This window comes from Oenanthe melanoleuca, chromosome 1A, assembly GCF_029582105.1.
Source record: "Oenanthe melanoleuca isolate GR-GAL-2019-014 chromosome 1A, OMel1.0, whole genome shotgun sequence".
Lineage (NCBI taxonomy): Eukaryota > Metazoa > Chordata > Aves > Passeriformes > Muscicapidae > Oenanthe > Oenanthe melanoleuca.
The window spans coordinates 6,640,122-6,653,887 of NC_079334.1; the positions used below are offsets into that span (position 1 = coordinate 6,640,122).

General features: G+C 43.6%; 1 protein-coding gene across 2 annotated transcripts in view; it reads right to left on the reverse strand.

Annotated features, from left to right (window-relative positions):
- ITPR2 (inositol 1,4,5-trisphosphate receptor type 2) overlaps positions 1-13,438 on the reverse strand; it is a 236,073-nt gene extending 222,635 nt beyond the window's left edge. Inside the window, exon 1 of one of the 2 annotated variants that reach the window (XM_056514148.1) lies at positions 13,124-13,438. In XM_056514148.1, coding sequence (XP_056370123.1) covers positions 13,124-13,215 — 92 coding nt within the window. In that variant the 5' untranslated portion in view covers positions 13,216-13,438. The remainder of the gene's footprint in view (positions 1-13,123) is intronic. The other variant, XM_056514156.1, reaches the window with a different exon arrangement.
- Positions 13,439-13,766: the final 328 nt, after the last annotated feature.

Consider the following 13,766-nt stretch of genomic DNA (forward strand, 5'->3'; position numbering starts at 1 on the left):
AATTGGGACTGAATTCTCCTTGATTCATTATGTCTCACTCACATCCAGTCAATCCCTGGACTTCATAAGCTCTGCTGTAAAAATCCATCCAAGAGATATTCATGTTACCGAACAGGCTGGAACAAGATTTTCCAGCCTAGTGTTTGATCTTCTACACAGTCCACATCACCCCAAAAATTCTTCATAATGTAGAGATTTGCTCTATATTGAAGCAAAGTAACTTCTGGAGTATAATTCATATTCTCATCCACTCCTGAATTTTTAAATTCCTCAAAAGCAGTGGGACACAGTGCCCTCATTTCCTTGAATACTTAAAATAAAAGAGTTGAAGACAGAAGTCCATAATGATCCTTTCTACCCACATCCATCAGCCTGTGGGCACACTGAGATAGGGTGTCTTTTCTAGAAGCCTGAAGTCTCAAAGACTAAGCAAAATACTTAAAATTCCAAATTTTCCTTTGCTCCATAGATGGCTTACTCATGCTTCTACATCTACAAAAGTCATTCAGCCAAATTTATCCTATTTGCAGTTCCCTTTGGTGCCTTTCATAAGCACCAGGTGATTTTGTGAAATAAATTACAACTGTGTCAGTGGACAGTCATAACTACCAATTCTCTGGCAGAAGAAACCCCTCAGCTGCTCAGCCACACACTTCAGTGATGTCTCCATAAGACACTGCTGAGCTGGGCTCTCTCTCTTTAATCTGTCTTGCCAACCTCACGTTTCCAACAACATTTTCCACTTCCTGCTTACATGCCACCAAATCATCCATTTTGCAGATCAGCCATGGCTCTTCCAGCATCCCCAGTTTCAGCAGTTTCAAAGCCATGATACAATTTCTGAATGAATATAACCACCTGTGTACTACCTCCTTTCTAAATCCCAAACTTGCCTGATGAGATCAGAAAACCTTGATCTTGCCACTTTGAGGAGATTCTACACTTCCAGATGATCACAAGAGCACAAATGGTCTCCTGTGAAAGCTTTTGGCTGATCTGAAATCTGTTCCAGGAGCAATGCATTCATCAGGTGAGTGATTCAGGAGGTTTTGCACCTTATTCAGAAGGTTTTGCAAGTTATGAGAAGAAAAAGCAATGCCTTTTCAGCAGTCATTCCTTGAAACAGTTCCTTGATCTTCTGCCTAAGGCAATATCTGCGAAGAGTTAATCTGGGTGAGGCATCAAGGTGACCCTGTTGCTCTCAGATCTGTGAGCACCCATGAAAGCACAGCCCCATTAATTCCCACAGCCAAATGTGTCAGCTACTCTCAAGAGGCCTCAGCACAGTATTGACCATGTACTTCTTTCTCAGATAAATCAGATAAATTGTTACCAGATGAAAACATCTGAAGTGTTAAGCACCAAGAGGAGTTCTCCCCAAAGAGGTCAAAAATTTCTCTCCTACTTTGTCACCTTCTAAGCTGCCCCTTGCCTTCTCATACCTGTGCTTCCACAGCTGAGTAACTGATCTGAGGGGTCATTCCTAAAGTCAAGGCTCTGCTGAAGTCCAAACACAAAGCAATCCAAAGCTCTCCTCACCACTAATTTGTGGAAAATTAGATCAGACTCACAGCAAATATATTTTTGACCAACTCAGTGACCCCACCCTGCTGTTGGAGAGTGGCTTTATTTGCCCCTCATTTCCCTAACTTGCCTGGACAGTTTTTAATTGCTGCCCATAAAATGTTTCACTTTCATCACTCAAAGTGTCACTAGGAAACCTCTTTGCTTTGACTCCTACTGATGCACCCAGCTCTTTTTCCAGATGGCTTTTTTATTATTGCTTTAATTCTACCCCAAAGGCTTCCAGCTCTTGTATTAGAAATAATATCAATTCTCTCTGGTCTCTTTTCTGTGATTGCTTCTTGCACCATACCCACACGAATACAGTCACAAATTTCCACTTTGGAAGTTGGATCCATCCCATGATACCAGATTATTGTCAGTCAGAAGCAATTATGTCAGTTCTGGAGAGTTAAGGGCTGTTTCTGTCACAAAGAAAAGTTTGAGATGGTGTCAGGTGGGTTTTTTCATCGGTCATTTGGAAATAGTTTTATATAATTATAGAATCATTTAGGTTGGAAAACACCTCTAAAATTGTTGAGTCCAATGAGTTGGAATTCTTGTTTACCTCAACCCAGGACACATCAAACAGCAGGAGTTTCTTTGATAGAAGTTTTCAGAGAGAAGAGTGCTCAGTGGCACACTCATTTTATTGTTTTTGGGTCAGCAGATTTTCTCTGACTGATGTTTTTGTCTTGTGTTCTCTGTACTCATTCAGCCTGTACACCTTGCCCTGATGATGCTGAATTTCTTTCTAAGAAGTTTCTTGGGTAACACAGCCCAGTCTTTATGCAGCTTTACCAAACATAAGTGCTTTGGGTGGTGACTTCTATTGCTCCACTTACCAGGTTGCAGGCAGGAAGCAGGATTTTCTCCCTCACCTCCAATACAAATGAAGAACATCAATTATACTTATCAGTCAACAAGGCTCCCCCAATGGGTGAGCATAACAATAATACCAGCAAGTGCAAGACTCTCTTCAGCACAGAGATTTCTCAAAATCATAAATTCTGCATCAAAATAAAACAACAAAACTTTTGACACATGGGAACCTTAATGAACTAACTAGCTTTGTCACTACTGGTGTAAGCCCAGTTACTGTGAGTTAAACCAATATAAAACAATTTATGCATTGAGCAGATCAATGCTTATAAAAGAGCACTGGCCCAGAACTTGGAGTCTTTGGTTGTATTCCACAGTTGCCAACAATCTTGCACAAGTGGCTCCTCTGCTCATGTCCCACCCCTTAATCCACTGTTTCCCTTCAAACACACTTTAGATCCATGCTTGGAAACTCAAACCAGCACTGTCCCACTTTGAGCTCAGCTCAAGGAAAACAGTTCCATTAGAGCAGCCTAATCACAGAGACAGTTTAATCCAGCACAGAAAGGAAATGGATCATATGAAATGGAGAGTTTGACTCCACAGCCTCAAATGAGCTGTTATAAGCAAACTTTACATAGCATGGTTTTACTCTATCCTAGATATTACATGGGGAGGAGGTGTGGGACATTCATTGGTCCTTGCCTTCAGTGACAGAAAAACCTGTTCAACTACAAAAGTTAATACAGACAAGACTTAATTGCCTGCCAGGTCCTGACCTTGTTTTGTTTCTGCAAGAGAAGCCACTGCTAACACAAACTGAGCAAACCTCTAAGCCAGACCCTGCAGCTGCCCAGGGGCCACAGCAGTGCCCTCTCTGAACAGCCAGGTGTCTGCCTCTGAGGGGTTTCTTGATCAAACCCTAATTTACCTTTTAACACTTCCTAGCCAGGGAAGTAAAAAATCTGAATTTGTATCCTATTCAACAGGTTCTTTTAAAAAATTGTCTCATGGCATCTTTGCAGTTTAAGTCAACAAATTTGCAGGTGTAGGACCTACATCTTCAATCACTTACACAGGAAATAATGTCATGAAGCTTTGCAATGATTTTCTGATTTACTTTTTATGAGAAAAAGAATATACAATATCAGAGAATGGTCTGGACTGGAAGGATCCTTAAAGATCATCTAATTCCACCCTCCCTGCCATGGGCAGGGACACCTTCCACTATCCCAGGTTGCTCAGAGCCCCATCCAGCCTGGCCTTGGACACTGCCAGGGATGGGCCAGCAACAGCTTCTCTGGGAAACCTGTGCCAGGGCTCCATCCCTTTAATCAGCTTAGCCAGCCTGTCACAAATAAATTGTTATATCCTCACCACCAAATTAAAAAAAAAAAAAAATCATTAATTTTTCTGTATGTTATTTTGTACTTTTATGATTTAAAGGCAAAATTATTTTTTATAAATAACGTGCTACAATGGTACATAAGGATATCTACAGAGATACCTGAAAATCTTATTTGAAATTTTGACTTCCTGTATTTAGTGAAATAATCAGCTTTACAGTTCTCACAGCAACATACAAAATATTTACAAATCAGTTCAGGACTTATGAAACCTGTTTGACAGTAAAGTTTGACTTACTGAGTTCTGTCTTCAACCTAAGAAGCACTATAGATGTTCCCCTACTGATTTTTATATCAGCAAGCTTGATGGAAAACCTCATTTTGCTCCATTGAAATTCCACAAAACACCCCACTAAACCCGGACTTTTCAGCTTTCTGTAAAGAGCCAAGCTCACTGAGCCCTGTCAGATTTGGAACAGGAGTTTATGGATTGGCAGTGCCAGACAGCAAAGCAAGGACAGTGCATTCAGATGAAACTGAGATCACCTTAGCAAAATGTGATAACCTAAAAAATTGTCTAAAACATCAAAGAGAACACCATTAACATTCAGTTAATCTTTTTCACTCCACACAGTTTGCTGGTTTGTTTTGGTTTTGTTTCTTTTTTTTTTTTTCTTTTAATAAAGGATATTTTAAAAACCCAATTTTCTAGGAAGACTTTAAACTTTTATTCTTTGATCAGAAGAATGAAACTTGCTTAGTGATGCATTTGAACATTTTTCAGCATTGAACTGAAGAAAGATCTGCTCTCAGTGTTTTCAAAAGTGATATCCAATCTTTCATATTACATTGATTTTGCTTCTTCTCTTTATTTATTGTTTTTGAACAGTTAAAAAATATTAGCCAGACTGAAAAGGTGACTGAGAATATTTTAGCAAAGCACACGAGGGAGAAGCTGAGGATATCCAAAAGTAAGAGAGCTGTAGGAGCTTAGATTTTACAAATCAAGTCAGATATTGCAAGATTCAGGACAAAACTATACTGCTCACATCCAACTTTGCCACCCTCTAAAGCTGCCAAGTTAATTTACTCTTAAGAACTGCACTACTGTCTTTTAACTGTGGAAAGCAGGTATAAAAAATTCTGGGGCTTACTAACAGTTTAAGCAGTTGTTTCCCTAATTCTGTGTCCTTTCAACTACCCCTGCAGCACTGATTAACTTGTGTGTGTCAAGTGCAGGGAATAAAAAAGCTGTTTGAAATTCAAACAAGCCTCTAAGAGAAAATCAAGATAAGAAGCCCAAGCATTGAATCACAAGAAGTTTCTGTATTTTGAGTTTCATATAAAGAGCCTTGTTTCAGGGTTTGTTTGTTGATTTTCCTTTTAAATGACATTGATTTTTATCTGTCAGAGGTCAAAGAACAAAAAACTTGACTACTGTTTTAATATCATACAGAAAAGAGCTGGAGGAAGCTTAACTTGCTGTCAAATCACAGAATCACAGAGCAAGCTGAGCTGGAAGGGACCCACAGGGATAACCACCACATTTGGATATGTTCTTCCAGCCTCCTCCTGCCAAGTATTTTCATACAAATTTCAACCCAATACCTTCATTCATGCAGCAGCAATGACCTTAAGGGACATTTCAAATGAATTGTCCCAAATTTATTATAGAAGAACATCACCAAGTGTCACAATTTGTTATATCTGACTTTTGTTGTTACAAAAAGCATCACAGGCAATCTTAAAACTGCAATTTCTTTCTGAGGAACTGCCATTTTACCTCAGACATTCTCTTGGAGAAGGTGATATAAAACATTCATCTTCCTGGACAAAGTCAAAAACCTTCAGAACAAAAAACAAACAAATATTCAAGTGTTTGAAACCTCACCAGCCTTAGTACAGGCCTCAGATATTTGAAAAAGCAAACAGTGGCAATGGAGAGCTGACTTCTTCCCTTTGAAAATAACAAAGTTTGTCAGTAGCTTTCAGAGCTATTTTCTCTCAAGCAGGGGCTGCAGATCTCTTGGTAACTGCAGCTCCTGCTCCTCTTCAGCCTCACTTCACTTCTAACACTTGCTCTGCTCATTTCTCATCCTAAATTCATCAACACACCTCTCTTCCTCCTTTTCATCTTCCAGCAAGGAAGCACTGGAAGCACAGGGGAGGCTGTTTTCCCCACATTTTCTGCAGCCTATAGCCCACTCTTTAGGGTCCTCTTTCCTTTGTCACTAAGCAATGAACAAGAACTGTTTTTAAATCACATACTCTGGATAACACTTTGTTTCTCCTCAACAGCAATCAAAACATGCAAACAAATGAGGTAAACAGAGGCTGAGGCACAGAAAGAGTCACAAAACCAGGAAAAAGAGCAACAAGACCATTCCTGACACAACCTTTTGGCTACCACAGCCAAAAGAGCCCCTCAAAACCTCAAGCACTACTTAATATTAGATATGGATAAGTACATTTTAACTCTGTATTTTTCTTGTTTAACTCTGTTTCCCAAGTCTTACCTTGCAAGAATGTTATTTCTCAGTTTGTTTCATATTTGAACAGAACTGAGGCACTAAAACTAAACTAAAAAATTATTTTTACCTCTCCAGAGATAGGAAGCACAAAGCAGCTGGACAACTGAAGCTCTCCTGTGCCCCCCAGAAAAGGAATCTGGAAATCCTGGGAATTGGGATTCACCTCCCACAGGGATGCAGGTCAGGTTGAGAGCTCTTGGTGCCCAGTGTCAGCAGAGAGAAGCTGCCCCTGCCAGGTGAAACTGCTGCCCCCAGCAAGAGGCAGGTATCATAACAGCCCACAAAGTCTGAGGGTGAAACCCTTCCTCAGCTTGCACCTGCTAAACCTGAGCAAAACTCCACAGAGGGAGAGAAAGACAAGCCCTCCATGGTGGAGAAGTGGTGCTGGAGAGAGCCCTGCAGCTCAGGAAGACTCTTGCCACCCATCTGCAAGACTCGGGGTTTTTAAAAAAACAGGGAAAACACGCTTTTTTTGTTTGGTTTTGTGCTTGTATGGGGTTTTTTGGCTAAACCTGTTCTCAGAAAGGCCTTTTTACTTGAAACTTTCCACAGCAAAGCATTCAGCTCCAGGCATCTATCCTGGGTCCCAAATATCAAGGTTTGGCACCATAAACAGCTGAAACCAGGACCCATGTCAGGAAGTGCCTACACATCTACATAGTGGTGGAACTGCTGCTTCAAGTAATTACATGGAATCAGATTTACAAATAACAAATGAAAGTGTAAAGGAATCAGTCATAAGGGGGATTATGTCCTTAAGGGAATTAAAATATGCATCTCTGACCAAATGACAGAATACAGCACAGACGAGGTAAAAATTAAACCTTGAACTTGTTCATTTTCTTTTCTCCATTTTGATACCAAGTGTACCAAAGTGATGGAGCTTCACCCACATCCCTTTTCTGCTCCAAGAAGCAGCAGACCTTTCAAAGCAAGCAGAAACCAGACTTTCAAGTGCAGAGGGCACAGCTTTGTGCTGTTGCCCAACAAACAGGTTCAGGCTCCAGCTGAACAGCACCAGCAGGAGAAGGTTCCAAAGACCTTGCTGTGCTCTGAAACACCCAGCTGAGCCAAGGCTCGTGTGTCCCTTGGGAAACAATCCTCCAGGCTGGGGAAGTCAGAGATTGACTGACTTCTTCCCCTGCAGTACTGTTAAATTACAGGGTAACTGTGGTTTCTAGTGACACCAAGAACCACGCACAGGTGGGCTAGTTCAATCCCATCATTATGTAAAAGCAAGGTTGAAAATACTTCAGGTCACACAGGTCAAACAATGTCCCCTCTTTCCTGACTACTCCCCACATAACCCACAGCCCAGCTGAAAACTACAGAAGTTGTGTGTCCTGTCTCAATTCAAAATCCAAGCCCTCTCTTATTTCCACTTACCACCACACAGCTTATGGGTAAACTCACTTCCACATCAATCAATCAGTTCTTTCCTTAATCCCCATTTTCTCTCCAATTCTGTTTGAGAATGAGCCCTTTGAACCAAGGATATTACATTTAAGCATACAGCCTCACAAATCATACTGCTGTAATTAAGTCTAATGTTATGTTCCCTCACACCAAGGCTGTGCTCTGTGAACAAGTAAAACTTCTGAAACAAACCAACTTCCCCTGGGGCTCATGGACTGCTGCATTCCCCTGAGGCTGCTTTGTGGAAAGCTTTGTCTCATTGTTTATTTAGAGATGGCACTGCTGTTAGAGCATTTGAAACAAGCATCAAAATAAGGTTGTTATAAAAGCTGGAGCAGTGCCTAATTGCTGGTGAGAGTGGATAATTACAGAGGATATGAGCTTTGATATATGGATTGAATAGCAAGGTATGAGAGATACAGGGGTGTATTTATGTGCCTACATCTCCACTTACATGGCATTTATTGTAAGATCAATGAAAGCAGTTAATAATGCATCTAATAGAGCTTATTAGTAATCACAGAAAAGAAATACACTGTGCAGCTGAAAAGTGTACACCACCATATATTCAAAGCAGCTGCAGAATTCAGACCAGGGCTGCTGCATTAGAAGGACAACCAAGAGAACATATTCCTGAAAATGCCAGTCCTACACAGCATTTAAAAAATAAATCAGAATCACACAATCAAAACTGTCAAATTTCACTGGTTCTATCAGTCTAAAGTACCTAGGAAACAAAACATTCAAGTACTTTTTCCCACAGAAAAGCTGAAATTCATACTCTCGTCTGTCTTTTAGGAATTATTTGATTGTCTATGTGTCAGAATCACATTATGATTAATTCCAGTTGTGCCACTCTCACTTTCTTCAGGCTTTTTATTCTTTCCTGACTAATTACCTTTTCCCAGCTGGTACATGAAACAAAAAATTGCTATTAATTAAAGGACTCTGTTCCTTAACCATAGCTTACACATACAGAGAGCAGGAGAGAAAGGTTGAAAAAATGAGCGTACTGATGAAAACACTACATTGGTGTCTTAGAGCTACCATCAGCCACTACATCTTTTCTCTTAGCACTATTCCTGAAGCCACCTAGATGACCTATTTTAGCCTTTGCTATACTTGCAACATTTTAATTCATGCTGCTTCCTAAGCACTTTCTACTTAACCTTGTCTCTTCACAGAATATGATTGACTCAACCCCCCTGTGAAGCCCAAGTTCAAGGCAACTAATTCACAAAAATCCAGCAAAGAAGCCTGAATAAATCTGGAATATTTTGAGTAAGAAAATTGCAGCAAACTGTTTCACAAATCAATATAAGTTTTTTTAAGAAAAATCAACATTACATGCAAGGAAATGAGTCCAAAATATTTTACAACACAGTTTTTGCTGCTAATCAGAACCTCACATCATTCAAAGCCATCTATCACTGAGCAGGCAGGTCCTGCTGCATGCTCCATTAATTATGTTCCAGGAGATCTCTCACTGCACATTTATGGAGGTGAGACAGGAATGCAGCTCCCCATGGTGACTAACAGGCCCATCGTCAAACTTTCCTACAGCTGATCCTGGCCATTGTCATTACTCACTTTTTTTTTTTCAACCCCACTTCTCCAAGCAAGAATATTTTCTTCCCCTCATTGTACTGATAGGTGATTAATGCAGTTTTAATTGACACCATGCATCACTGAGACCATTCACAGCCAAAATACTGAGAAAGGTGGTCTCAACACCAGCCTAGGACAATGTGAGATCACTGGATCCATTGCCTGGCCCTGCCACACATCTCCTGTGGGGCATTAGGCCTCCAGCTGGGCAGAAGCCAAAACACACAAAAAGCTAAAGAAGTGAAAGCCCCACAGAATTAGCATAGTTCAATAATGCAGTATCAAACCTATCTTGCAATGACAGAATGCATGGATGGATGTAAATTGCTTTTCCCAAACATTTCCTTGATTATCAGCTCACACATCCAAAAGCATTCTCATTTTTTAAAAGGAAAGAGGGCAGGTGAGGAAACTCAGAGAGCCTCGAGGTTGGAAAAGCCAGACTACATATCATCAGCACCTGGAAGAGCACCAAACCCAGAGGAAGCCCAAAGCCAAGCAGAAAAAAAGAACAGGGGATTTCTTGGGCTCTCAGTACCTTAAGAATCCAAAAGTCTGCAGTAGCCAACAGGGAATGCTGAGGCCTGAAACCTTCTCCTTTACCATGATCCAGAGGTGCCCCTCTCCTTGTGGGATCCACAACCTGGACCATTCTCCTGGAGACAGATGGTTACACCTCTTCTTCCAAAACTGAGCAAAGCTGCTTTCTTTTGAAACACAGACCGAGGAGCAAGAATTGGCGCAGTGCCCAACTTCCCTGCTCCCATCCCACCCTGCAGCACTAACCCAGATGCAGAAGAGAGGTTCAGTTTCTGACTAAGAGGGATCAAAGCTGAAAGCAGAGCCTTCATGCTCACAGCCAACAGCTGTTTATAGCATGAAACCATTCAGAGACATGGAGGGAGAAGGCAAGGACACAGACTTCTTCCAGCTCCAAGAAGTGTTCCAAGCCTTTGGGACCCACTTACAGAATGTAGTTACAGCAATTCTCAAACCTCTTTGTAGAGGGAGGTGTGGAAAGGCACTCCTGCCCCCACCTAGCACCTCTCAGCATGCTCACCTGGACACAGGGCCATAGATCCTTTGTCTCCCAAAAAGAGATGGTTTATACCTCCCAAACTACAGCAGAGCAAGATTTCCACACTCAGGTTACAGTAGATATTAACCTGGCCCAACACATGATCTGGACAGCTCAGCTACATCTTCCTCTCAGCTTTTAGTTTGCTGGCAACACTGAGCATGTAAAAATTTCTGCACTGACAAGTGAGGAAAAAATGCTCCAAAATTCAATAAACAGCCTATATATGCTTCAAAATCTCCCTCAAAACTCATGTGTTGAGTTGGATCAACCCTTCAAGCAGTGGTGTCCACCGACGTGACAGCCTTGCCCTGCTTGGAGAGGTGCTGTCCACTTTTGTACCTTATTTATAGAATGGCCTCGCTCATGCTTTGTTTAAGAAACAATTAGCCTTTGACAGCTTAAAATAAACAGGACTCAGCTGAACAGCCACTAGCCCTGAGCTGGATTTCAAGTTTTTGAAACAGAGAGACTCCTCAGTGGGCTCAGTAGTGTAAGAGAACTGCTGGGCAAGCTAACTTTTCAGAACAGCACCCTGAGCAATCTGAACAAAAGCAATCCAACAAAGATTCACATCAGCCAAATGAAGCAAGTAATCATTCCCAATCCTACCCCACTTAGGCCTCCTCTTTCCAGAGATTTGCAGAGAACCTGCAGGAATGCAGAAGGTGCAGGAGTTCAGCAATGGTTGCACACCAAAAATGCAGCTGGCCAAGCTTTTTCCCCTGAACAGAAGAGGTTTTTCTGCCTCCTGTGTTGCTGCAGCCAGTCCAAAGGCAGCAATTGCAATAGCTGGCACAACGTCATTTGGCACCACAATTTTAAATTTCAGTCCAAGCTCTTGTACCACCAGCAGAGGGGTCAGCATTCCCATTGAGTAGCCATGGGAGTTTTCCACTGGTGACTTCAAGCTTCTCAGAGCTCCTCCACTCCAGCCTCCTGGTTCTGCAGCTGCCTTTACCATGCCAGGGAGCAGGGCACAAAAAAGCTGTACTGAAAAGCCAACAGAAGTACATCAGCATTCCTGAACTCCTGTCTCATCCCAGGTAGTTTTCTTGAGCTGGGTTTTCTGGCTAAAAGAGAGCCTGGATAGAAAATGTTGGCTCAAGCTCACTTGTTTCTTCTAGTAAAGAGCTCCCATGTGCCCTAGGCAAGACTGGATCTTGGCTTCTCCTCTATAAAACTGGGAGTAAATGTCCTGCCTTAACTCCGAGAGGGAATTTACTCAGGGGAGGATCAGCAGTCTCGATTCTGTGACAGGGCAGTGCTAACACATATTCAAGTTGTACAAGCAGCAGTCACAGCAGGAACATCCATGACACGGGCAGGTGTTCTCAGAAAGGAGGAACACAATGAAAAGCAAAAGCACGGCACACTCAGCTTCCTCCGGATAACAGAGCCCAGCAATGAGACACAACAACACCACCAACAACAGACCGTGCCAGCAAAAAGGAAGTGCTGGGGAGAACAAGAATAAGAAACAATATCCAGCAATTAACAGCTGCAGAAAAGCGAAGTTTTTCAGACAGAATTTCAAGTTGTAAGAGACAGCAAAACAAAAGATGTGAGACAACATGGGGAGTCACGGAGAGACAAGGCGCCAAATTAACAAATAGAGGAACACACCATGGAAAAACACTTGTCAATAGATCAAAAGAGTGAGCAGCAAGGATTGGATGCAATAATAAGATTTCAGAAAATATAAAAGACCTTGAACACCAGCTCTTTTTCAGTAACAGCAGCACACCAAGTTAACCTAGACATTGATTGTTTGCATTTTCACACTGACAGTCCCACCATCGCAGGGATCTCAGAACACAGGGAGCCCAACACAAACACGGGAGCAATACCCAGGCACACATTAACTTGCCTTAGTAAGTTTCACTGCTACTCTGAGGGTATTTACTAGAATTTGACCATCCTTGCCAATTGCTTACAACCACGCAGCACAGGAACTGTTGCCAGTGGCAAAGGTTTCAGGACATGCCACAAAGTCACTGAAGCTCCTTCAGCTCTCCTACAAACATCAGAGGGAACCACTGCATCCTCGGGACAGGTGACTGCAACCGAACTACAGGATGGTTTTAAAAAATGTGTCAACGTAAAGAAATCTATCAGTGTATCGCTGTCATTCTGCGCTCCCTGGATTCCAAGAGGGTGATTTAAGGGACACTGTTAATAAAAACCTGAAACAAGCAGCGGTTCAGTGAAGTAGTCACAGCTAAAATACATCTTTTCACCTCGCAAAGAGAAAGAGCTCACGGGAATAACATCCCCATGAAGCTAAACATCTGATTATAAATATCTCATCACTGACAAGGAGATTGTGCTGGACATAAAGGGATGCACATTTAACGAGCTGATTACGACGATGAGCAAGAAAGAAAGCAAAGGTTTTGCCTTTTACGTCCTTGTCCAAAATTCTCGGACGGGCAATAAAACCCAATTAATTAAAAGGTCAGCCGTACATAAAGCCCGCAGGGCAGGGCAGAGAGAGCGGGCTCCGGTGCCGCGCTCGGGCCGGCGCGGGGGCGCAGCCCCGGCAGCAGCCGAGCGGGGATCCCGGCACCGCCGGCGGCACCGCGGCCGCCCGGGCCCCGCTCGGGAACTTCTCTCATCCCCCGCCGCTCCCCATCACTTCCTACTTTCCCCGCTCCGCCGAGCAGCGCTGCCGCCCCTTCCTGTGCCGCTGCCGCCGGCGCTGCCCGCGGGCCGGCTCCGCGCAGCGCGCCCGGCTCCGCCGCCCGGCCCTCACTCACCCCAGCGTGCTGATGAAGCCATTGACGGAGCCCTCCGCGTACAGGGACACGATGTCCCCGATGTACAGAAAGCTGGACATTTTCTCAGACATTCTGGTTCATTTTCCAGCTGGGTTCCGCGCTCCTCCCCTTCGAGGTGAAAAAAAAAAAAAAATTTAAAAAAAAATTAAAAATAAAATCAAAGCAAATGACAGCGATCCGTGATGAGGCTGGGAGCTGAGGCGGGCGGGCGGGGGGCTGAGCGCGGCCCCTGAGGTGCCGTGCGGGCTGACAGGAGCGCGGTGCGCGGCTCTGCACGGCCCGGCCCCCGCCCGCCCCCCGTGCCTCCGCCCCTGCCCGCCCCCGCCCCGCCCCGGGCACAGCTCCGAGCCCGGGGCAGGCGGTCCTGGCTGCCCTGCCGGCCGGGAAGGGGCTGCCGAGCCCCCCCGGTCGGTGATTTTCCCGAGCTGGAACCCGCGGGGGCAGCGGCTGAGGGGCGCAGGCCGAAACCGGGAGCGTGAGGGGACGGCGGCCTTTCCCCACAGCCGGCCCTCCGCCGAGAGAGTGGGCTTGGAGTGGTGGCTAAAAGTGTCACCTTCTGTTTTATGGCTTGCAGACTTCAGGACCCACAACTCCTTTAGTTATTGTTTTTGATGAGAAGCAG